Consider the following 26,351-nt stretch of genomic DNA (forward strand, 5'->3'; position numbering starts at 1 on the left):
TCACTCACATACTCCACAAGACTTCTGTTTATTGCCCCAAATAAACTCTGACTGCCTCCAATGGTGATTCATCACCCACTGTGGATTTTCAGGAGGATCTCTGAAGGCACTTCCAATAAAGCAAGGGTGGGGAACCTTTTCTCAGCCAAGGGCCATTTGGATTTCTATAACATCATTCTCAGGCCATACAAAATTATCGACTTAAAAATTAGCCTGCTATATTTGGTCAAACATTTAATGAACTCACCCCTGATGCCTTGGCAGGGCCAGACCCAATGATTTTGCAGTCCTTGTCTGGCCCGCAGATCAGTCGTTCCCCACCCGTGAATAAAGCTTCTTCGAACAGCTGGGGCAATGCAAGGACTACTTCTCAGGGTGGCGCCTGCTGACGGTGGGCTCACACACCAGATACATCACTTTGGTTACCCAGATGCATCCTGTTTCTCAAGGTTGATGGTTTTTCAAGGACCTGCAGCCCACTTTTTAGTCCTCACAGCTCACCATGGACAGTAGGTCTGTCAAAATACCTGTTAACCAGCCGACTTCCTTATTTCATAACAAACCATTCAGAAAATCAGAGTTCAGCTCATTCAGCTGGAGATGTCTGAATTAAGATAGAGCTGGGGTGGAATGAAAAAAATCCCACTTTGTGGAGGGGCAGAAATGGATTCAAATCCTGGCTGTACCACCACCTAGCTATGGGATGCCATCATGTGCTTCACCTCTGAGCCCCTCACTCCGTCCTTCCACCCAACTATGTTCAATGAAGTTGGTAGCACCTACCATCCAAGGCTGTGAGCTTACATGGGCTCTTAGTACTGAAGACATAGCTATTATCACGTTATTGACAGTAGAAGGATTTTAAGAGATGCTTACCTCTCTCAAAGTTGGCTTGCCAATGAAAAAGTCTGTGTTTTTGCTGCTTTTGGGTGGGTTGAACTTGGGATTCAGAAAAGCACATCCATTTGCGATGGCCTCCAGGGGAGCTGGGCCCTCATAGGGGAACCCGAGGCCCACAAACAGCTGTAAGACAGAAAAACACACTGCACGTAAACACAGCAATCAGAACCGGCGTCCCTGCCCCTCGGGGGTGATTCTGCGCTCCAGTCCTGTGTGGGAGGCCCAGAAAGCCTGGAAGACCCCTAGGCCTTGGGAGACGGGGCGAAGGGAGGTCAGTCGACAGCAGTACCAGGCACCTTCCGGGCTCCTGAGCTGTGTGGGTCCTCATATTTTCCTTTGCTAAAAAAGTAAGGAAGCGTTGGGACAGGCAGTAGAGGGGGTAGGAAAGTGGAGGCATCAAAAGAATAAAAACAAACAAACAAAAACAAGACCCAACAATCATCGTTCTGTAACTCACCAGGAGGCATGATTGGAAAAACACTTGCCTGACTAAACAGAAGGTTTCTTCACTGAGCCAAGGAACAACAGGCCCTTTCAGGGCCACTGGGCAGGGGGACAGCAAGGTCACTTGGTAGTTTGATTACAGTTCAAATGGAGCTGCTTTAAAATGATGGCAAGTCAGTAAACACAGGTTTTCATAACGGGGTTTTCACGTCGGGACACCAACATCTTGGTTTTTATTTTCTCATGTGGAGAGGGTGCCAAGCTGCGAACTGGGCAAGGCTGCTTCCATAGCCAGCAAGCACACTGCGTGCTTCCCCGCAGCAGACCATAGATGGCAGCAGAAACACACCTTCTGGGTCCACCCAGCAACCTCAGCTGAGAGCAGGGTGACAAAGGGGACCCGCAGGTCTGGGGCACTGACTACCAGGTGCGGAAATGAAACCTCACAGAAACGCCTCCTGCGCTTCATTGCCATGGGCTATGTCCCAGGGCCGCAGAGCTGCAGTGACTGCCAGGCGGGTCCACGTCTGGGCCTGGCGACCTGTGTGCTCTCCCTACCCACATCAGGAGCCAGGTCTGTAGTCACTGTCTCCAGAGGCACAGCAAGGGACAAAGGACAATGGGCCCCAGGGCATCGTCTCCTTCTGCCATCACACTGAGGACACCTCTGCTGCCAGGACGGAGAGGGAAGGGAGGATGCTGCAGAGCCCACAGGGCAGGAGGCTGGCTTCTCCTTTCCCAGCCATCCTTCCATGGCAGCTGCTTTAACTGAACGGTTATTTAGAACGGTTCTGCCTAGAGAGCCCTGAGCTCAGGCTGCCGGGCTCCCTGGAAGACACAGGATGTATGTGGTGGGCACGCGACTCCAGGGCGGAACACTGAGCATGGCCCACACTCCCCACACTGGAGAGTCATGTAGCCCCACAGGGATTTTTCCGTGGCTAGAAACTAAAATCTCTGCTTCTCAGGAAAGATCCCCCATCCTATAATTATTATGTTCTTTTGCACCGAACAGTGCACACTTAACCATTTCGCTGTTTGGAGGAATAATCTCTCATTTCCTGCAAACCTTGAGAGGACTGGCTACACTGTCAGAAACATCCATGAAGGTAGTGGGGCTGGGGGTATTAAAGAGAAAGGAGGTTCTGAGAAGCCAATAGAGCTCCCCTGCTGGCTGGGTCATATCTCTCAGGCAGAACCACTGGAGACTTGGGGTGGGGAGGGAACATGGACGCAGGAGCCTGCGAGCTGCAGGATATCAGGTGCACCTCCATGCCACTAGAGGCCCCTTTTCTGGATCTTATTCTTAAGCTGTCACTAGCGGGAGTGAGATTTATCGGAGAGGATTTCTGTGTATAGGGTGTGGCCGGAGCATGTGCCTCGGAAAGAGGCATGCCTAATAGCAGCAGGAGAAATGGAAGAAAATGGGCAAGTTGTACTGTAGGGCTAAGACACCTCAACTCCCTTAAATATGAAGAACCCAGGGTTACCATCCTTGAGGCTTTGATTTCTGTGGCCTGCCCTCCCCGTCTGATTTGGGGGAAGAGGGACCAGTTGTCCAGGGGGAAGACAACCTCTACCCGGCAGAGAGCTCCAGATGCCATGGAGAAGATAGGTGCTGGGAAGATGAAGTTCCATGCAGGTGGGTTTACTCTGAGCCCTGGAACTCGGCGCTTCCGGACCCTGAGACTCAGTCCTGCCACAGAGGGCCGACACCTTCATCAACTCCAAACTGCAAACAACTTAGGAGGAAATGTGGGAAGCATGATACTTGTCTATTTAAATAGAAAATCCTGGAAAAATTTAATTAGCTCCTTCAGACCAACCAATCTGAACCCATTAATTAAAAGGATTTGAGGCTCTTGCTTAATGGGCTTGAGTGTGACCCAGGTTTAATTATATGTGAATGACAATTTGCACCATCCCTTCCGCCCTGCTGGCACTGGAATACCACAGTGCACACGAAGCAAACACTCTGGGCGAACTCTCCAAAGCCGCACCATTTTAGGATGAAGCTTAAGCAAATACCACACAGTTTCTTGGCAATGTTTTCTCATGGCACTAGTTAGAAATACAGGAAATGCATTATTTGGAAATGCAAAACAAGTTTTTGTTCTGTCAATAAGCAACATTTTCCTTGCTTCCTGGGCACTCATTTCCTGTGACTTTGTGATGGACAGACGTATTAAGGTCAAACAGCATACTTCAGGTCTGAATGACAACAGGGTAGGGCAGGGAGTTCATCATCACAAGGGTGTTCCGTAGACTCCTGAGGGTGTACGGCAGTGGTTCCCAACCTTCTGGCCCTTTAAATACAGTTCCTCAAGTTGTCACCCAACCATAAAATTATTTTCGTTGCTACTTCATAACTGTAATGTTGCTACTGCTATGAATCGTAATGCAAATATCTGATATGCAGGATGGTCTTAGGCGACCCCTGTGAAAGGGTTGTTTGACCACCAAAGGGGTCGCGACCCACAGGTTGAGAACCACTGGTGTACAGCTTTGTCACGCATACAGTGGTACCCTAACCACGCTGAATTACCTGCACCTGGGCCCCCTCTTTCCCTGGCATTCTGCCCACTTTCAGATTTCCTCAGCACGGGGGCAAGAGACACACTACAAGAAGGCACTCAAGTGCAGAGGCTTCGCGGTTCAGGAGGAAACTGGGTATTTTATGTGCCCTTCATCTGGCCGACAGAAGCCGGAATCTAACGAGGATACTCCAGATGACAGAACAGCTCCAGGGCTGCAACTCTGGCTCCATCAGTGAGCATTTCCAAACAGAGGGATTACATGCTCTAAAGTTAAACTTCCCAACTAATATTAAGCAAGAGGGAACAGATGATGCGCCATATGTCTTATTCATGGCACAAGACTAGGGCACGCCTGTGCATCCACAGAGTTTCAGGGAAGCCACTCAGATGCTCGCTCTGTGTGAAAGGAGACACGGAACTGTTCCCACCTCCTCAGGGGAGTCCTTCAGAAAGAATCCCTCCATCCTGGACCACGGTCATTTCCCAGAAAGACCCCATGGTCTTGGTCAGCTTCCAGTCACTTTTGACGAGGAATATCCAAGGTAATACAAAATAAGAAACATACAATCAACAAACACTTTTCAGATTAGTTTTAATTAGGCAAGTTGGAAGGTGGCTCAGGAGGAATGTGTGCAGGGTGAACTAATGGGTTCAGATTGGTTGGTCTGAGCAGTGAATGATCCTCAGCTTACCCATTAAATTAATTACTGGCACAAAGTGATCAGGACAACGCAGTGGTTAGCAGCACAGGCTCTGGGACCCGGGAGACCAGGGTTCACGTCTTAACTCCATCATATCCCAGGTTCTGTAACTGTGGGAAATGGTTACATGCCTCTTCCCATGGATTCTAAAGGCCCATCTTTATCATCTATTCTCTCTAGGTAGGGGTCATTGGTCAAGGTAACACCAGCTCTCTAAACCTGTCTTTGCATGTGTTAAGTGGGGAAAATAGTACTATATTTCATGGGGCTTCTGTGAGGATTAAATGAGATATTTCAAGGGAAGGATATATTCTAAAGCCTGGCACTTAGTAAGTGCTTACTAAACAGTAGTCCAAGTTCAAATCCAGGTTCAACTTCATGCAGCGGCATATCCACGACCTTTTACTGCTTAGCTGGAGTTAAGGTGTGTAGGAGTTTTGGTTGTGGGCTTTTATAAAATGTTCAGCACCTGCATGTGTATTAATGAGTTTTCACTGTTTCATAAAGCACCTGGACTAAAAAAAGGGGAGGGACATCCATAGGAAGAGAGAGGACATGGTTTATAGTGACTGCTCCATGGAAAGGCCAGTCCCATGAGTCACATGCTATCGCTAAGCCTTGTGTATTCTTCATATAATGATGGGGAATCAAGATATTTTTGGTATCCCTTTTATATCTTTAAAATGAATTCATACAATGGCTAGGTATCGAGACAATTTCAGGTAGCCTGTGGGGGTCCCTTCTCTGGCCATGTATCTTCCCTTTGGCACCCAATGCCGAGGAGAGACAACAGCAGCCAAATTCTCACCCATATGGGTTTGGCTACACCCTCTCATGGCTACTCCAAGCCCCTGACCGACGCTACCGGAAAATTCTCTTGCAAAGAGCTGGAGGGGCCAGGAGACAAAGACAAGCGTGTTTTAGGGCCCAAAGATGCTGCTAAACCCAAGACTACTTCCTGGAGACCAGCTTACTGAGTCGACTCCCAAAGTCTGCCAAGTTACCTAACTGGCCTTTCAGAAACAAAGTGAAACACAAGCATCAGAACTCAAACTCCCTGCGCTCCAGGCATCTGGAAGGTCCAGTACAGAATCAAATGGAATCGGTTGGCATTGTAGATGGAGATGGTGGAGTAAGAGGCTATCTGGATTAATTTAAAACTGAGATGCTGACCATCTCCACCTTGCCAGCATGACAGGTTTCCCCTCAAAAGGCAGCTCAGGTATCACTCCTCAGAGGAACAGCCTCTGACCAGCCCGCCTCACCCGAATCCCACACCAGACGGACCCCTCAGCTCCCCACAGCGAGGCGCCCAACAGCCGTGTCGCCAGCACATGAGGATGGGTTCCAGTGGTACCCAGATCAGAGGACTCTTGAGACAAAGAGATGACTCCCGGAACAGCTTAGCACAGGTAAGGGTTAGAGAAAATGGCTGTTATTGTAGTAAAACCCTGCCATCATGGGCACCATGATGAAATGAATATGCTAAGTGCGTGAAAAGTGACTGAGATGGACTCGGTCCTCCACAGCAGCCTCACCCCATGTTTCATCGGCTTCACCAGTCACAGGGCAACACTTTACAAAACTGAACGGCTGACCCTGCTCACAGCGCCACAGGAAGGTTTATTGTGGTATCACTATTTTATATTATTTCTACTCCTACCTGTGTACTTTTTCACCTTTTATAGTTCCCTGTGTGTCTCCTCCCCAACACCTGTATATTTGTTGTGGGCAAAACAGCCTTAGTCATCTCTGTATCAAAAGTGCCTAAAGTAATTCCTGGAACATATCCAGTTCTTAGTATTCATTTGGCAGAGAAATGAGCAAGGGAATACATACTAACAGGTTAGCTTTTTCCAGCAATCAAGTGTGTCTGCGAGGAGATGCTGGATGTCTCATGTGTATTTGGATGTGGGGATATGCTTTTGTTCTGGAAGTCAGAGAGGTCACTGAATCATATCTCTACACACTCTTCATTCTACACACATATGTGGGAGGGGAGAGAGAGAGGAATATATGTGTGCAACTTTTTTCCATCGAGTTGGAACAAGAATAACTTAGGTGCTGGTCACTAGGATGAAAACTGCTTGCTTGAGGGCGAGTGTGTCCGCATCTGAAATAGAACTGGAGGGCGGACGGCTCCATTAGTAAGTAAGCTCGTGGGCGGTCTCCCAGGGTCATGAGGGGCAGGTCAGGGCATCAGAAGGAATGCTGGGGAGATCCTGGAGACCCAGGTGAGTGATTCATGAGAAAAGCAAGAAGTCACTCCCAGAGGGCATGACCACAAGATCCCAGATAGCAAACAGATTTCATGTTGACTTCTTCCTCATTCTTAATGATCTGAAGGCCCTCTACAAGCCAGGCACTATTCTAGGCATGAGAACTACCTGCAAACAGAACAAGCAAAGCCCTCTGCCACATGAGCCACAGGGGTTGGGTTCCTCAGCGGTGGCTGTCTCAGCCCTGGGTTTCTGAGAAAGGCATATGAAGATGCGTTCCAATGGTACCAGCTCAGAGGACTCCAAGCTCGAGGAAAGAGCCATGGTTGATTGGTGGCCAGGGGGAGTGTCAGACAGGAGGATAGGATGGGAGAGGGACAGCATCTTCCAACCCTGCCCAAGCTTCTAGGTGAGCCCTGCAGGTAAGCTGTCATATGACATGGTGAGGACACGGAAACTGTGACCCACCGGGGTTAGAGGGGAATGAGCAGAGATTTGGAGGGAGAGGAGGTGCAGCAACAGCGTGAGTAGCAGTGGCTTCTGCCTGGTTTCCCATAGCCAGAATTTGTTCTCAAACTTTTGCTGTAGAAAGAGAGGTACTTGAGCTTGGATGGACCTGGAGAATATTATGCTAAGTGAAATAAGCCAGGCAGAGAACAATAGATACCATATGATCTCACTTAGATGTGGAATCTAATGAACAAAATAAACTGACCAACAAAATAAAAACAGAGGAACGTACAGATGGAACAAACTGACAGAAGTCAGAGGGGAGAAGGTGGGGTGGATAGAATGAAAGGAGGCGAAGGGATTAGCCAAAGAACATATAAGCATAACCCACAGACAACTGTGTGGTTAGGGTCAGAGGGAGGGAAGGGTGAGTTTTGGGTGGAGGTGGGCAAAGGGGGGGGGGGGGAGACATCTATAATAATGTTGATAAAAATAAAATATAATTTTAAAAAAGAAAAAAAGAAAAGAAAGGGAGATACGTGTTCTGGCTCCCTCTAAATGCTCCTCCATCCAGTGTAGGACGAGAAACACCCATTCTGCAAGGAGCTTCCATGGGGAGACCAGGGGGAGTGGGCACGAAGAGGTTAAAATTAGGAAGGAAAGGAAGAAATCACATGAAAAGAGATGGGGACTTAAACTAAAAAATGTTTGGATTTTCTGGCTTAACCTGCAACCCTGGAGTCCGCAGGATCCATGACTTGTCTGCTCCTCTGATAAACAATGACTCCCTCCAAATGTATATGCCTATTAGAAGTCCAGGACTTCCCAGTTCTCTCAGCCTGATGTCGGTGCCACTGAATTCCTCCCGTCTTTGCGGGCACCCTGCAGCTGGCGCCTGCTAATGACACCTGGCCCTAATAGCAGGCCAGGACCAAATTCTGCTGAGCAGACAGTTTCCTGAGCTTGGTGCAGATTCGAAGATGGCTCATAAAGAAAAAGAATGAGTCAGAAGCTGGTTAAGCATCAATCATTTCGGTCTGTCTCTAAACCTCGAGGAGCGCCAGGCTCGCTCCTCTCTCCTGCAAAGGAGCCTAAAAGCCACTCATCCCACATGCATTTGCTCCTCTGCATCTCCAGTCTCGCTTCCATGCGGGTTGTAATAAATTGCTTTTAAATTGCTCAGAGACACACAGAAAGGAGTACGAGGCAGAGAGGGTTATATATGCAAAGCCTGACTGATCTTCAGTGTCATTATTTCAGAGCTCAAGGTTCATTCATTTTAGTGCCTGCTGCTGTGTTCTGGAGTAAGGGGTTGGGGAGGGGGGTCTTGGCAGTACACTGCCTCATTTCCATCATATTTTCCCACTGTTTTAGCCATAATTCTACTCGAAATACTTTAGTATATTCTAGATAGCTGAACAGGCAGTACAAAATGGGACCAGTGACATCCTCTGAAGAAACAATTTTTCAAGGATAAATATACACCCTTGCACTCAACATTGAAGCCACAACCCTTTGTTGGCAGGCAATCGCTGGTGGCCTGGGACTTCCAGGCCTCAGCCCTTCCCTTCCCTGCATAGAGGGGGCCTCCGCCCCAGCCTGTGTCTCATTTCCGAACAGGTAAATGGAGGGTAGGTAATAAGAGCTCCTTTGAAATTTGCAGGGCAGAGTAAGACATTCACGAGGGAGGCTGGGCTAAGGGACGTGTATGAGACGGCAACGCCACACTGCTGAAAACAGTGCTGCCAAAGGTCATTTGAAAGGAGCCTGAGCTTTTCCCACAATCTACGTGGGGAAAAGTAAAATGAGGCAAATGGCAAAACAGCATTGCCACCAAAGGACCCACATATTCTAATGATTCTAAGACACCGCCCGGGACGGAAGGTGAGTGGGAAGCACACAGTGCGAGCTGGGGACACAGTGCCTTCCCGGCTGCCAGGCTTCGGACTAAGGAGACCTTATAAGGAAAGAAAGTCCCCATTAAGACAACCACACCTTCAGCCACGGACATAAATGACTTATCAAGCTAGTTTAGTCATGCACCGCACTGCACAATGGCTTGGAGGTAGAGATGGTCAGACCATTTACATATGCAGAAACAGGCAGCTCTTTGTCTGGACAGCATCCATTAAATGTCGGAGTGCTTATTCCTGAGGATGGTGTGTCAAAGGCCAGCAGAGCTTTAATTTACAATAAAAAGTCACCCTTTACAGGCACCTTCCAGAGACCTCAGGGACTGTGGGCAAGCCCAGCTCTCTGGTCTGCTTCCTCCTGTTGAGAATAAAGTTAACAATAGTACCTGCCCTGCCTACCTCTGGGGGCAGTTGTGAGGATTACACAGGACAGCACATGTGAAAATACTTTCCAAAATCAAAGTATCCCACAGTGAGTATAAAACCCTATTAGGCCACAGAGGTTCATCCACTCAGCCTCCCTCCCCTACCTTGAGGATGAAAACACATTCCGTCAGGGACAGAGCCAAAATTCACTATGAGAATGAGCCGCTCATCCTTTAGGAAACACTGAGCAAGGGTCTGCTTGTTTCCCTCACCCTGCACCCCTTGCACAGTGCCTGGCCCACAGAACTGCTCAGTCAGTATCTGTAATATTCACACAAGAAAGCTTAACAATAAACTTGAGAGCTTGCCTAATACACTACCAACCCTTCGAAACCAAACTCTGGTCTATTCGTAAGTCCCTTGATTTCATTTGGTACCGCATGGCAGAGTTACAGACACTGGGAGAGACCTCCCACATTGTTAAAACAACATATTCATCATCCATCCAGGGCTCCCAGGCTCCCTGCACCATGTGTTCTGAACCCTGTCTCTGTCCCTGACAACCAGCCAGCCCCTTTGCCCCTTATCAGAGTTCATCTTCTACTACTTCCCAACACTAGTTAGACTAGCCGGGTTGGATTCCACTCTCGCCTGAATGTGTTATCTCCACTCCAGCACCTGGCTCTCACTGCTGTCTGTTCCCAGGCCAGGAGCACCCACACCCCTCAGTTTCTCATCTCTTACATCTCTCAGGACACCTTCCCCACTCCTTGAGCCTGAAGAGGTATTTCCCTTGTCTGAACTCCTTCAGCGTGCAGCCCAAGTGAGGACATGAGAGCAAAAGCTGGCTGGGGGAACAATTCCGTGAACAGTGGTGATGGGGAGGTGGGGCAGTGAAGCAGCCAGGCTTGTTGTGAAAGCCACTGCCCCATCTGAAAGTCTGGCCCCCGACGCTGGCCCCTCACGGGATACCTGGTCCAGAGCAGGTCCTCAGTGAGCAAGTTTTACACTGTGGCAACCTCCTTCCACAATTCACTGACTTTTCACTGCCCAGAAATAACCTAAAGAACTACTGCAGCTTTGAAAAGAAAGCATGAGAGAGATTCCGATCCCATTTTCAACGCCAGCAGAAACAAACCTGAAAACATCGCTGATGTATTTTTACCAAGCCACCAAAAACTCACCTTGGTTTCTCGGAGAAGAAACTGCAGGTCCCGCCCACTGAGGATACCGTGGTTTTTCACATAACTGGGAATATTCTTCGTGCTGGAGCCATAAACGGTAGCATGCACTTCCATGTATGTGTGAATAATGTCCAGGTAGATCTTCTTATTCTGTAGAGGGGACACAAGAGAAAGGCGTTCCTCATGTCTTTCCATCCTTATAGCACCTGTCTCAAAGCTGGGGCCACAGGCATGGGAGTTCCTAACACAAACGCTGCAGAAACATTGCAGTCCAACTCCTAAAATTTCTTTCAAAAGTAATCTGACTGGATTTTGAGGGTAAAAATGGTCATATGACAAACTGTACAATTTTGCAAGAAGCAAGTATTATACAGCGACCTATTATTGAATACCAATGCTAGCTCAAGGCCAAATGTTTGGGGGTATCATCCTTGCTTGGTAAATTACCAAGAGACCCAACACTTTGCTTCTGGCGGGTCTGCCTATGGGCGAGGAGATTGGGGAAGGCAAGGTTGGACTTGAATATTTATTTATCCGGAGACACTAAGCTGTCCCCGAGGAGCACAAACAATCCCCAGCTCCTGCCAATATTTCTAGTGATGATTAACTCATCTTGTCGGAACAGGATCCCACCTAATCTGCATCATGAGGAGAGAGTTTCCCAGAATCCATGGTGATTGACTTGGCAGCTGGAGAGAGAAGACTATCCAGGTAGGCAAAAGTGAAAAGCAGACTAAACGTAAACCCTGATGAGCCCTAAACATCTGAGAGTAGTTTTACTTTTATTAGCAGCAAAACAAAACCTCTTTCCTGGACAGAATTTTGAGGCGCATTGTCAGAATCAAAACCACCTGCCAAGCAGAAGCAAGCACACTTCCCTGCTCCGCACGTTTCTCTGGGACTAAGTTGCATACGCTGGGGTTGTGGGCTGCTTTTCTTTTTTTGTAATTTGAAAGATTCGGCTCTGTAATGCTTTCCAGTTGTATGAGAGTGGGACACGGTTTCTGTGTCTGAGCCTGTCCTCAGACACTCCAGGAAAATGCAGTCATTGCCAGTTTTGTGACTTAGGGTGGCAGGGAACATAGGTGTGTGAATCGGAGCACAGCACGCAGAGCACAGAGGACGGGCGAACACTTCTCTGCCGGCCCCGGAGGTTGGGTCCTCATTCCAAGGACATGGGGAGTGCCTCGTGACATCAGGAGCGGGGTGCAGGGTCTGCCCTCTGCCATTCACTGTCCTGGTGACAATTATTACAAAGGACTCTCAACTTTGGGGGTACATGTTTCAAATCACTATTAAAGTCTTCATGACCGAAAAGCACAGGTCATGTTCTCCAGGCGGACTGTTCGGAGTCAGCCAAGCCCACCTCTGCAGCCTAACGTGTGAATACAACGAACGCTTTGCTGAAAGCTTAATTTCATGTGCGTTTGGTGTGGCCGGGAGATGGTAAATCCATTACTTCAGAGATGTATGCCCTTGAATTAGTGCAGAAGTGACGGCAGTTTATAAATAGTGACTTCCCATGCAGAGCTTGAGCCAAATTTAGGGTCACCACTCTGGTGTGATGTAAGTTCATTTGAGGGGTCCTCTGACATAGTTCTTGGGCTAGTTGTACCCTCACAAACCCCTTCTCAGGGACTCCATCTCCATCCTCACCCCTGCCACTGCTGACTGGCCCAGGCTGCAGCTGGCCCGGGGGGGACCCATTCCTCGCTGGCCAGCAGCTGGGACAGTGTGTCCAGCTCAGGAAGAGGAGCTGAGCCAACGGCCCTCTCTCGGGAGCTGAATCCTGTTCACAGAGAGATTACCGCCAGATGACCCTGGGCTTTTGAGCAAGAAGGTCATTTAGTGTTGGAGTCGGGGCAACTACAGACCAGAGGTTAAGTTCAGATTCAGTTATAGGCCAGCTGCCAGTTTTGGGGGGAAGAGCTGAGAGAACAGAGGAAAGAGGGAGAAAGAGAGTGAGCCTTAGATATCACTCAGCAACAGTGATAAAGAGAGGCAGGGGAGGGCTGGGCAGAGGAGGAGGGGGAAGGAGGAGGAAGAAGAGGAAGAGGAAAACAGAAAGGAGGAAGATGGGCAATAAAGAGAGAGAGGAAAGAAAGCAGAGACAGGAGAGAGAAAACCCAGAGCTGGGTCCCGTCCCATCCACAGTGGCTCCCTGCCCTCAATTTCCCAGGTCTTTCTGGACCTTTACAGTGACAGCAGCTGCCCAAACCTCCCACCTCACACTACTGGGTCCGTTCCTATCATCCAGAAGGAGGCCTGCCAGGCCATTTTACTGAGAGGGATCGGGGTAGGGGGAGGGGCAGGCATCTTTCCTTCAAGCAAAAGGAGACATTTCCATGTCAAAACCAGCTGCTAACTAGCGAAGGTGAAGCAAAGGCCCTGAACCAGGTCGGCAGTGAGTGACAAGGAGCACGTGAGTGGTCCCCGGCTCCTGTCCTGGGTTCGAGAAACACTCGCTGCAGACAGACGGAAGACTAGGAGTCTAAGACAAGAGAGAACAACAGAACACACCTGGGAAGGGAGGGAAGGGAATGCTGACACCAGGTGTGCCAGCAACCCCAGGGCTCCTGAAGGGCAACAAGGGGACAAGTTCAGGCAAATACAAGAAGCAATGCGGGAGCTAATAAAGTTTACGAGCTTATTAACACTAAGGCATGTAATTTCATGATCAAGGAAGTCACATAGGTTATCAGAACGTAAAAGATGTTTCAAACATAACTCTAATCTTTGAAATTGATTGGCCACTGGGTGATCCCACCAGATCTCCTGTTGCCACCTGTCAGAGTTCTGTAGAAACTGGCAAGCGTGAACCATGTTATGGATTCCAGGTAAAGGTGATGTGGGAGCCATCCACACTGAGCAACCCTCTCCACCCCCCCCCCCCCGCCTCCTCCCCCCTCCCCCCCCCCCTCCCCCGCAATGTTCACGTTCACTGGAGGCTAAAGGAACCTCCAGCTCAGAATGGCTGCCTGAACTTCAGGTCCCTAAACCCAGCTGCCTCCGGAACCGGAGTGAGCTGCAGACACTTCCAACCCCACAGGTGGAAAAGGGACTCTATCACAGCCACTGTCCCAGTGGCATCACTGCCCCACCACGCTCCCGGTCTCAGACGGACAGTACTCTCCCAGGCAGCTACCCGCACGCACGAGCATCGCCTGTCATTCCACACATCAAATCAGCCCCCAAGCACTGCTGATGCTGCCGCCATAACATCAAGGTTGTCTCCTTCTCTTTAGTTCTTGATCCTCGCTCACCTGGACTGTGTCAAGATTTATACAACCAGCATCTTAACACATCTCTGGGTGGCTCAAGGTGGCACAACTCATCCATGGTTCCTACAAGTAAGCAACAGCACTGGGACTGACTGCAAAAGTATTTGTATGGCTAAATGCCAAGCAATACTATTCAATGTAGTGTATAAGGACAATATTTTTACATATAGACATTACAAAACCAGGCATGGGGATGATAGATTCCCAACATTTGATAGTAATTACTGAGGAGGGAGGGAGGGAGAGTTTGGGGAGGTAGACGGAGCTTTAATGGTATTTGTAATACATCACACTCCTCTGTTAAAGAAAAATACTGCAAAAATATGAACATCTGCAAATCTGGGTATTTTTGCTATAGTTAATACATTTCACAATAAGAGAGAACAATAAAAAATATATGCAATCAAGAACAGAAAGTAATATGTATCACGTCAAAGCCTGCACCTTTGTTTGCCACCACATGGCAGGCTCAGCTCCTGCCACGGAGACGTTCGAGGGTCCCCTCGCATCTCTCTTTAAGGGATACTGCTATCTTTTGTGTTTAAGAAATGGGTGCTCAGGTTTCTTATTAAGCATGGCCCTGCCTGCCCTTCCCATGGGAAGGCCAAAAGTGGAAGGTGCGGGTCCAGGGGGAGGGCAGCACACCCCTCCCCTCCCTTAGGAAGCAGGTGTCCTATTGATCTAAGACTAGAAAGCCTTCCCGCCCTGACGTAAAAGACCAAGGTCAAGGAAGATTACCTACAAATTTGCTGAGACACGGGGGCCTGGCATGGCGTATGACAGCTCAGCATGCCAGCCCCGTCTCGGGCCGTGAGAAATGGCTCTAGAAGGTCCCAGCTCAGCAGCTAGCAGCCCCATCATGCTCTCAGTCTTCAGTTCAATTTAAATTCCCATCAAAAACAACCGACCGAACAGATTAAAATTTGAGTCCACCTAGCTGCGAGGGAAAGAGAGCGGGGTTTGCAGGGAATCTCAGCTGCTGGGATACAGCTGCAGGCAGGGCCGTCTGCGGAGCTGGTAGTGAGATTTTTCAGAGCCTGAACAGAGAGCTTCTGGAAAAACGATTCCATCCAACACAACAAGCATGCGATTCTGCAGCAGCGGGAAGGGAAAGGGCAGAACCGGAGGACCGGGAGCCCTTCGCTCTTGCTGGGGAGTTAGGGGTGCAGGAATGATTTTTGGCACATGGCAGTATTCTGAGCTTTTGGTTGCAGTGGATACTATGCAGTTTTCTCCCCAGCAACCACCCTGCTCCCCACTGCAGACACACATCCTGGACCCACATTTCCCCTCCTCCACATGGCACCTTGTGACCTGTCATTTAAAAACGGTACTAAGTCTGCAGCCCTGCCCAGAGTTAGCTGGTCCGTGAGGAGAACCTGGTGCATGCTAAGCCGGTGGGCAGCCTCTCCAGGAAGAGCTGGATGGGTGTGGAAGAGCAATCCTTCCGCAGGGACAAAGCAGTGAGCTCCAAACCAGGCTGCTGAATGAACCCGCTGGGTCCTGCTGCGTGGGGCAGGCTACGGTCAAAGAAAACAAATGTCCTTACACCAGAGGTTCTCAACCTGTGGGTCGCGACCCCTTTGGCGGTCGAACGACCCTTTCTCAGGGGTCACCTAAGACCATCCTGCATATCAGATATTTACATTACGATTCATAACAGTAGCAACATTACAGTTATGAAGTAGCAACGAAAATAATTTTATGGTTGGGCCACAACATGAGGAACTGTATTTAAAGGGCCAGAAGATTGAGAACCACTGCCTTACACAGACAAGGCCAAAGGTGAGGGAGCTCGCGTCCTGGCAGGACTTGGTCCACAGTTCCAGTTACTCCTCAATCCCGCTGCGCTCCTGCTCTCCCCTCAGAGGCAGCTCAGAGGCCGCTCACCCCACTCAGGCCCGTGCCAGTAAAACTGGGTTTTGTCATTTTGACAGGAGAGTCCTGACACTTGTGATCGAATTCTTTAGTCTAATCCTTTATTCTGACCATCGTAAACTTTAAATCATTTTTAAAGTAGTAGCTTCCACATTCCACCCCCCCCCCCCGCCCACCCCCCACACACATACAGAAGCTGGTCTACCCCTGGTTTTACAAACACATAAGGATGAATCATGTTTGAAGAAACACAAGGCCATCGAGTATGCCTTGCCCCAACCTAGCCACGGAAGCTCTTTACGATCTTCTGCTGTGATGTACTAGTAACTATTTGAAAGACGGGGTTTGGCCTGTCCACTCCAGTGAGTGAAGATCTTGTAAATCTTTCTCTACAACCAGCCTCCTTCATTCACTCTGGGCGTCTGTCCTGGCCTGTTCTGCTTGAACAGCTGTCATAGCTCTGAGCAGAGCTCCTTATCTGAATGGTAGCACAATGTCTGAACCGTCTCATTCCCCGACTGCCTGCTCTTCGTTCTCCTTCTCACATGGTGTCACACAAGCCGGGCTGCCTCCCACTGCAGGCTGGGAAGAAGCTACTCCATGGGATGGGGAAATGGGGTCCCCATTCCTAAAGAGCACCCCAGAAGTACAGGAGCTCTAGATCTTTCTGAGGTGAACCAGCGCCAATGAGAAGCAAGAAACAGAAAGGAGCAGGGAATAAGAGTGCCCTCTTTTCTCTCTGCTACAGCCCAGGTGTGCTAAGGGAGGGTCCTCTCGCAACTTGCCAGGGGGTCCAGAGGGCCCAGTGCCCACGCTGTGTCCGTGGGGCTCCTGCGAGCAGGCCCAGCATGGTCACACGTTCTTCCACATTATCTTGCACTTCTCCTGGTCCCTTCCGTTTTCCTTCAGCCCTACTGCCTGGCCTTGCATCTCCTGCCCTAATAACTAGTCATGTTTGACTCTCTGCTCGGGGCCTGTTTCCTAAAGGCCCTGGGCTAAGACACTGATTCTGGGTTCTCACCCCTTCACCCCACCCTCCTCAGTGCCACTAGTTCCCCAAACAGAAGATTCAGGTCCCCGCTAGGAAGTTTTCAAAGGCTCCTCATGACACTGAAAGACCATGGACGCAGCTGTGCACATCCTGAACGACCTGGGCTTCTAGAAGCTCTCCAGCTTTATTTCCTACTACAGGTGACCCCTGAACAATGCAGAGGTTAGGGGTGCCCACCCCTGTGCAGGAAAAATCTGCGTATCACTTTTGACTCCCCAGAAGCTTAGCTGCCCCTAAATATCTGTGGGGGATTGGCTCCAGGACCCACGCAGACACCAAAACCCAAGGATGCGCAAGTTCCCTATAAAATGGTGCGGGACAATGCACAGTCAGCCCTCTGCACCCATGACTCCCAACTATGGATCAAAAATTGTACAGGTGCCCTGGCTAGTGTGGCTCAGTTGGTTGGAGAGTTGTCCCATGCACCGAAAGGCTGCCGGTTTGATTCCCGGTCAGGGCACAGGCCTAGGTTGCGGGTTTGATCCTGCGTGGGGGTGTGTACGGGAAAGCAATGGATCGATGTTTCTCCACACACTGATGTTTCTCTTTCTCCCCTTCTCTCTAAAATCAGTAAAATACATCCTTGGGTGAGGATTAAAAAAAAAAATTACAGGTATTTATTGAATAAAGTTCACGTGTAAGTGGACACCCGCAGTTCAAACCTGTGTTGTTCAAGGGTCAACTCTATTCCCTCTTCTCCTCTACCTCCACTTATTCCCCACTCCCAAACCTCTCCTGTGCTATCCAGCCACTGTCTCCGCCATGTATGCCCTTCTTTCTTCCTTCCTTTATAAGTTGGCATTCCCTGGCTTGGCCAGGTGAAGTTAGCTGCTAATGTCCTCTGCTGTGTGCATGCCTCAAGCTACAAAATCAAAAGAGCCAACTAGTCTTTAAGCTATAGTCAGTCAAATAATCTCTTTATGAGACAACAGAGGGACCTGGGCCTGGGAATGGAAAAACTCCAAGTGGCCAGGAAACCAGTGAAGACCAGGTGGCCAGAAAGAAAGCCAGATAAGCTGGCTGCAAGAAGTCACCACCCTTCCACTCCCTACTCAAAACACTGAGGTGGCTGATTTTATCTCCCTGCTAACTGCCTGCTTCCTTGCAGATGTTGAAAACTCCTGACCCCCACATGTAGTTATCAAGGTTTGATGGCTATCGGACCCTCCTGAGCTGGTGGCAGTGAGCACACCGCCATCTTGCCCACACAGATGTGAGAAGTAGTTACCAGGCAACACAGCTGGAAAAGGAAGTCACCTGACTCTGAAATGGAAAATTCCGCAAGCCCGCCTTTTAAAAACAGCCTGCCTTTAGACGCAAGCCCACTTTGTCCCCAGCTTGTAAAACAGCCAAGCAAAGTAGGCCCTGGAGCCAGTTCAGAGGCCCTTCCTTTCCTCGGTGCTGCCTCCCTTGTACTCGAACACAAGCTTAATAAAATCTGTCTGGATATTTCTCTGGGGTTTCCTCTTGACTTCTATCTTGGGGAACCCAAGAACCTCAATGCTGGTAATACTTTCTTTGCTTCTGCACTTTTCTATAAGTCTATTCCTGGTTCCTAACCATTTCCAGTTTGGTGCCAACTGACTGGAATTGATATTTGCTCAAGTAAACTCCTAATTAATATTACAATATTATATTATATTCATCGCCGATTCAACTTCCTTTTAACATTGTCACCAAGTCAAAGGTTCTCTCTTAGGAGTGGAGAGGTTTCAGGAAGGGAGGGAGGGAGGGGAAAAGGGAGTAAAAAGGGAACCATCCTCATCTGTCTGCTCCTGGAGGCTGCATACACTTACTTCAGAAAGGATGGGGCAGTCTTCTATTCCGAGATGAGAAATACAGTTTTAAATGCAAATCTGTGAACTTCAGCAGTGACGCAGGAACCATTTACATTATGGAAAAATTTCAAGTCTTTGCAGTCCTTGGCTCTTTTATTTCCAAGCAACCTCCCAAGGTAAAGGTGTGTGTGTGTGTGGGGGGGGGGGGGGAGGGTCTTTGTTGTGTCCCATTGAGGCTCCTAGGGATTTAGAAGACTCCAAGAAGCTAACATCCTCGAAACCTGTCCACTTCTAACCCCTTCTCCCCAAACCCTTCTCTCTCCAGGGCTCAATAACTGCAGTGGGAACAATATGAGAACCTCACTCTTTTGTCTCCTATGGGTCCACGGGCAATAAAAATAAGGGAATCTGCTTCCTTTTGCTGGACTGAGCTCCACACTTAATAATGACAACTCGTCTGTGGCAGTGGGTGGACAGGCTGCGTAAGTGTGGTATGAATGAGTGGTTCTAGAACCTACCCACCTTTGAGCTTTAGGAGGAGAACAAAAAATGGATGGGAAGCGAGTGAAAGGGAATAATATGCACAAGCATGTTGCTTATTATTCTTTATTATCTGGTTAGGTGAGAATCATGGCTTCTGGCCTAAAGAAGGAAACTGGGAGACTTCTGAGACTAAGTGGGTAATGCAGAAAGAGCAATCAGCACTATTTTGTAACTTGATGGATTTATAAATCAGGAATAATATAACTTCTTAGTTATATTAGACACCTTTTATACATGCTGGGCTAGAATTGGGAAAAAATATATGTAAAGGATGCTTTCCTTTATACTTCCTTCAAAATATATGGTGGCAACGTTGTCCCCAAACCATAAAATGGGACAAGTTAGAAATGAGTCCCCGACCAACTTACACAAGTGCCCACGCTCCCTCCAGATCTCCCCTGTGAACTGGCTGGTGAGTGAGTGCATCTCGTCTCCCCAGCACTTCCAGGTTCTGCTTTTCTCTGCCTTAGCAGCAGAGCTTTCTGCTATTTAACGAATGCCTCTGAAAGGACCCCGGGGACCCGTCAGCCAGTCTGTGAAGACAAGATGCCATTTGACATGACCTCTTTTCTGCTTTGAGAAGAACAGAAGGTCTTCAGCTTGTAAAGCTGGCTTCTCTGCCCCACCCTGCCCACCCCCAATGCAAATGCAGCCAGTTATGGAGAAAGATGCCGCTTCCTCTGCTCTGACCGCCGCGGGCCTGCAGCCACAAAGCCCGTCAGCTCTGCTATTGCGCTCAGAAGACAGGCTGAGGATTGACAAGAGGCCACTGCAGCCCAAATGTGCCAACAGCCCCTTCGGGGGCTTTGATACCAGGCCCATCTGGGTAGTAATCACAGAAAACAGACTATTCAGTGACAAACAGAAAGGTGTCACAATGGAAGGTTAGAGAACCTACAAGCTGCCTTGGCAAAGCTGAAGTTGCTTTTTTTATACAGTCCCTGGGGTCAGTGAATTGTGGATTGAATGGACGTGACCTGTGAGTCTGTCTCATCCATACCTGAAAAAGTGGAGGTGATACCCCGACGGGCTGTGGCCAGTGCCTGCCAATCAGAGGCCATCCTGTGGGTCTTCAGGGGAGGACTGGGAGTGCCGATTCTGGGCCCGCCTCAGCAGTGCATCATGGTCATACGGTGGAGGGCAGAATGGGCATGAACATGGGCATCTCCCACCAATTAACGTGAGGCACCAGAGGAAGCAAGCAAACAAGGGGTACCCAGTACCCTCCGAAGTGAGCAGCCAGCCCCTCCCACCCCTCCAGGAGGGAGGAGGAAGGCCTTCCTCGGGGTGCTGCTGGCTGGCTTCCCTTATCCACCTAACCAGTAAGAAGGGCCTCCAGGATCACTTGGGGAGCTTCACCCGCCTCCCTGCTGATTGCTGGGGCATGCGGATTGGCTCCAGCCTCAAGACTTGAAATACCTATGGCTGGAGACTGGGGTGGGAAAATGCCCTGTGGAAGGAGCCGGAAGCAGGGCCTGTTCCCAGGTAGGCAGAGCTCCCAGAGATCCTCAAAGGAATGGGCGCTTGTTTCCTTGGTGCAGGTGTGGGCTGCACAAGGCCCAACTGGGTCCTGCTGGGAGGACCACCAGAGTGTGGCTGAGGAGACCAGCCTGCAGAGGGAGCCAGGCCGCCAGCCTGAGGTGGCACTGCCTGCGATAAGGGAACAAAGCACTGCCGGTGAGTGGTCCACGGAGGAGGGGGACCGAAGACCCACAGCAGTCCCGCCAGAGGACAGGCTCAGTGTCGGCCACCCACCCGGGAAGCACTAGTCCTAGATGATGCCAATTCTGTTCCTACAAGAGCCTTCCCACCTCCTGGCCCACCCTCTTCCCTGTGTCTGTGGAAGGACTATAAACAGTTGGTCTGAGGGATGGGAAGACATCAGCGAGGGGGAGATGACGATCTGCAGGCTGGGGGCCCACCTCCACTCCAGGCTCCGCAGGCAAGCAGCACTTAGAAGTGGATGGGGGAGCTGACCTTGAAATTATGTTGTTTCCACTATTAAACGGAATTGTAGTTCCATGAAACTGGAGTGGACACTTTAACTATTGCAGTTGGATTGCTCTTGGAACAAAAAGTCACAGAAGGGTTTTCCATTATTTGTGAGTTACAGGACCTGCCCGAACTTGTATCAAGTGGCAGGAAAGAATAACTACAGTTCAAGGGAGAAAAAGTTGTTTCTTGCTTGATTTCAATGGAGTCTCACTCTTTCAATTTCAAGGTTACATATACAAGGTGACTTTAGGTGGAACATGGATAAATTTTTTAAAATTTAATAGCTATAAATCTATTTATTGTGGTTTAGAAAAACACATCCATGTGCATAGCTAAAGTAATTATGTTAAAGACAAGTCCATTAAAATTATTAAGACATTAATAGTCCAGGTGGGATACTAACCAAACGCCCTGACTTTCCTTTGGAAACTGCTACCTAAGAGCAGGAGAGGACAGCCTCGTTCTACAGACAGGAAGGGCTGCCTTTTGTCGTTCCACCGAGCACACTGGTGGCAAGACCATGGCCAGGGAACTCGAAGTCACTCCTTATACCATTCAGCAGGAAACAGAAAGGCAAGCAGCACAAGCACACACTTCTGAGCAGCAAAAATGCAGATAGCTGGAAGGGAGAGCGTGGTCCAAACCAAAGAAAAGAAGGTAGTAAACATTTCCACTTTAATGTTGTCTTACTTTGCAAAAGCTCAGGGATGGAAAGCAACCTCATGTACAAGGCCTTCACCCTGCAGCTGTCACCTGCAAACTCCTCGTCCTCTCACACCAGGCCTTCACCCGGCAGCAGCTGTCACCTGCAAACTCCTCGTTCTCACACACCAGGCCTTCACCCAGCAGCAGCTGTCACCTGCAAACTCCTCATCCTCTCACACCAGGCCTTCACCCTGCAGCTGTCACCTGCAAACTCCTCGTCCTCTCACACCAGGCCTTCATCCGGCAGTAGCTGTCACCTGCAAACTTCTCATCCTCTCACACCAGGCCTTCACCCGGCAGCAGCTGTCACCTGCAAACTTCTCATCCTCTCACACCAGGCCTTCACCCTGCAGCTGTCACCTGCAAACTCCTCATCCTCTCACACCAGGCCTTCACCCGGCAGCAGCTGTCACCTGCAAACTCCTCGTCCTCTCACACCAGGCCTTCACCCTGCAGCTGTCACCTGCAAACTCCTGGGCGGACACCATGCAGGAAGCTCCTCTCCCCTGTGAATTTCTCAGGTTGTCTGAAGAAGTCTTTTTCTTCCTTAGGTGAGGCAGAGCAAGGATATTCAGAGAGAAGCGTTTGGGAGGCAGAAGGCTTGGGTACAAGCCTTAGCCCTCTCGGAACTGCCTAGATAAGGCTGGGCAACCTACTTCATCTTTTGCAATGTCAGGTTCCTCAGCTGTAAAATGAGGGGCTTGTTGGTTTGAAGGTCCTTGAGCCCCCAAGTCCATGATTTTTACGTATGACTCAATGCAGCTTTCTCTCTGCTTTCCCAAGCGGGAGACAAATTAGTCTACAAAGGAAAGCAGGCACAGGCTGCTGCTGACTACTCCGGCCCCTTTCCCAACAGCTCACCGTCCCTGGTTGGTAACTTCAAGCTGCCCCCTCTTCAGAGAGCTGCCTCCATGAGGGCAATGACTGACTATTAGGGTTTAGAACCAGAAGACCCTGGTCTCCAGATGGGGCCAACTCTGCAAGTATGCATCCTTCAGTTCCCCAAGGAGGCGAGCTGAGGCCGGTCTCCCACCAAAAGCAGAGAGTACCTGGAGCATTTGACCCCCAAATGGGATTGTTAACACCCCCTCCTTTAGGTCAAAGGTGACTTTCAGTAATACCCATAAAATGAAATGAATAATAATGGTCAGAAAAGAAATGCAGAGTTTTCTGAACTTTGCATTTATCATGACAATAACAAAAAAATTACCATGTGAAAACAAAAAATAGATTAACACCTTTTAATGACTTTAATGTTTTTTTTCTATAAAGAAAATCTATGCTGGTCTCTCTCAGTAATAAATAACATCACATTGTCTGATTGTTAACTTCTCTACATCTGCCATTGACTCTATCAGGAGCAATGCACTTCATGTATTCATGTTAACAGTGTCCATTTATCTTTATCATCACTTACAGAGGAAGACATTTTACTAATTTCCAGAAGTTTCTTTCATATGAAACAAGATATACAAGAAGACACAAAGTGACCTGCAGACTGCACATCCTACTGAGTTATCACCGCATGCCAGGATGGAAAGTAATTGCTTTCCTGCCACTTGTAACTCTTCCACATGTAATTACCTTGCAGCCAGGGGGGGAAAAGATAGTACCTGTCTCTAAAATCACACCTGGCAGCCCTGAAGGGCATATCTGACATGCGACTATGTGAAAATCTGGGAGGTGGGGTGAAGGAGAAAGCCCAATTTTGCTGGGAAACAGGCAGGGAAAACTGAACAGGAGCCAAAGCTCACATTTACAGGTAGGTGCTAGTCTGCTCCCTTCATTCCAGAGAGGCAGCCAGGGGCCCAACCTTCCTGCTGGCCCCTCCCCCTGCTGACCCCGCCCGCCTGCTGGCCCCTCCCTCCTGCTGGAATAGGAAGGGAAGCCTGAGTTCCAGGAACCCACACCAGCACAGTAGTCAACAGGGCACTGAAGAGGCAAGTGCTTCTTCCTGAACCCTGTAGAAGTAGGGGAGTGGGGGGAGAGAAGGTGCGACTGGTTCCATTAATTTGATTCTGAATTATACAAAACACAAGACCAGGTCAAACTGTGCTGTGGAGAAACACGCCAACAAGCAGTCTGGGACTGAAAACAGTTTCATTTAGTGCCTCACTTCCTACCAGAGAATTAATGAAATAAACCTACCATAGCTTTTGAAGGTGTTCTTCTCTTTAGAACCCTAATCCTATCTAATAAAAGAGAAACATGGTAATTGGCATATGACCGCTACCCTTCTCATTGGCTAATCAGGGCAATATGCAAATTACCTGCCAGCCAAGATGGCAGCCGGCAGCCAGGCAGCTTCTTGAAAATAACATGAGGCTTGCTTGCTTCAGTGACGGAGAACTCCAACGTTCCCGGCCAAGCCGCTGTAGGCCTCTGAGCTGCAACTCTAAGCAATGATGCAACAAATATAGAAGCTAAACAAAACCCCAGAAACCTGCTTTAGTCCGCTGGGCTTCAGCCAGCAGGATCGCAACATTGTAAGCAAAGGCCAGAAACCTACTTTCAGCAGCGGAGGCCTAAGAGCTGGAGCCAAGCCTCAAAGCTAAAGCTGGCCCAGAATTTAAAAAAAGAAAAGAAAAAAAGGAGCGGTTGGGAGCTTCAGTCACCCCCAGCCTGAAAACAGCCCTCAGCCCCTCACCCAGACTGGCCAGGCACCCCAGTGGGGACCCCCACCCTGAAGGGTGTGTGACCAGCTGCAAACAGCCATCATCCCCTCACCCAGGCTGGCCTGGCACCCCAGTGGGGACCCCGACCCTGATCCAAGACACCCTTCAGGGCAAACCAACCAGCACCCACCCATACACCAGGCCTCTACCCTATATAGTAAAAGGGTAATATGCCTCCCAGCACCGGGATCAGGGGAGCCGCGAGCCTCCCAGCACCGGGATCAGTGACAGGGGGCAGTGCCCAAACCCCCTGATCGCCCTGTGGCTGTGTGTGTGACAGGGGGTGGGGCCACAACCTCCCTATCCACCCTGCTCTGTTCGTGACAGGGGAAGGCGCCCCAACCCCCTGATCAGCCCTGCTCTGTGCCTGATAGGGGGGAGCTCCCCAACCCCCTGATTGCCCTGCGGCTCTGTGTGTGACAGGGTGTGGCGCCCCCCCCCTCCCCCCCCCCGCCCCACAGGCCCTGCTCTGTGTGTGACGGGGTAGAGCCATAACCTCCCCATCGGCCCTGCCCTGAGTGTGAGAGTGGCGGCGCCCCAACCCCCTGATCGGCCCTGCTCTGTGGGTGATAGAGGGCGGCGCCCCAACCCCCTGATGGGCCCTGCTCTGTGCGTGACAGGGGGTGGCACCACAACCTCCCCATCGACCCTGCCTTGAGTGTGACAGGGGGTGGTGCTCCAACCCCCCAATCGGCCCTACCCTGAGCGTAACTGAGGGTGGCATCACAACCTCCCGATCGCCCTGCTCTGTGCATGACAGGGGGTGGTGCCCCAACTCCCCAATCGGCCCTGCTCTGAGCCCGACCAGGGGCTGCACCTAGGAATTGGGCCTGCCCTCTGCCACCCGGGAGCAGGCCTAAGCTAGCAGGTCGTTATCTCCCGAGGGGTCCCAGACTGCGAGAGGGCACAGGCCGGGCTGAGGGATACCCCTCCCCCCCCCCCCGAGTACACAAATTTTTGTGCACCGGGCCTCTAGTTAATAATAAAAAGCATCAGTTTGGGGACACCAGGACAGCCACAGATTCAGGTAGGCCACAATTGTGCCCCCGGTGGCATCCCAAGTCCTGACGGCAGGGTCCTCACAGGAAGATGACAGAACCCAAGTAAGATGTCACTTTGTGCTGGAGCTCTTGATGTTGGAAGCGCATGTGCAGGGCCAACAGCACTGCCTCAGAAAGATGGCCTTTGTGCTTGGTGGCTCCAACCAGCAGTTGGCATCCAGCGCAAACACCGTCTCCCAGAATGGACGGCAGAGGTAGTCACCTGTCACCAGCCTGCTTCTTCATTCACAGTAAAAGAGGGGAGGGCTGGTCTCAGCCTGTGAAAGCATTTCCGCGGGCAGGCCAGCCCCATGCTGATCTGAAGTCATAAGGCCTTTTCTGGGGACCCGTCCACATGTATGTACAGTTCGGGGTGAAGAATGAGGCAATCTGGGTTTTTATTCTATCTGAAACTAGCTGCAAAGACCTCAGGCAGTTCCCAAGCTCCTGTGTTCTTACCTGTAAAATAAGGGACTATTAAACCTGTTCTATTATCACAGGCACGACCACAGAAACAATGAGACTCTGTAAGTGAAGGGAAGGGGTGCTATTCCCACACTGTCTGACACACAGATGCACACCCTGTACCTCCGCTGTACCTCCGGGTGCCACTCGGAACGTGGTTGTGGCAGAAGCAGGGTATCCCACTGACCTGGGGCGCAGTGTCTCACGTAGTGGACCCCTCACTCAC

The 26,351-nt window shown here is 49.9% G+C and overlaps 1 protein-coding gene across 4 annotated transcripts in view; it reads right to left on the bottom strand.

Moving 5' to 3' along the window:
- MGAT5 (alpha-1,6-mannosylglycoprotein 6-beta-N-acetylglucosaminyltransferase) overlaps positions 1-26,351 on the bottom strand; it is a 362,213-nt gene that overhangs the window by 35,139 nt on the left and 300,723 nt on the right. For all 4 annotated transcript variants that reach the window (XM_059704617.1, XM_059704616.1, XM_059704618.1 and 1 more), the window contains 2 exons: positions 10,715-10,864; positions 877-1,023 (listed from right to left, as the gene is read on the bottom strand). In XM_059704617.1, coding sequence (XP_059560600.1) covers positions 877-1,023; positions 10,715-10,864 — 297 coding nt within the window. The remainder of the gene's footprint in view (positions 1-876; positions 1,024-10,714; positions 10,865-26,351) is intronic.

Source organism: Myotis daubentonii, chromosome 7, assembly GCF_963259705.1.
Source record: "Myotis daubentonii chromosome 7, mMyoDau2.1, whole genome shotgun sequence".
NCBI lineage: Eukaryota > Metazoa > Chordata > Mammalia > Chiroptera > Vespertilionidae > Myotis > Myotis daubentonii.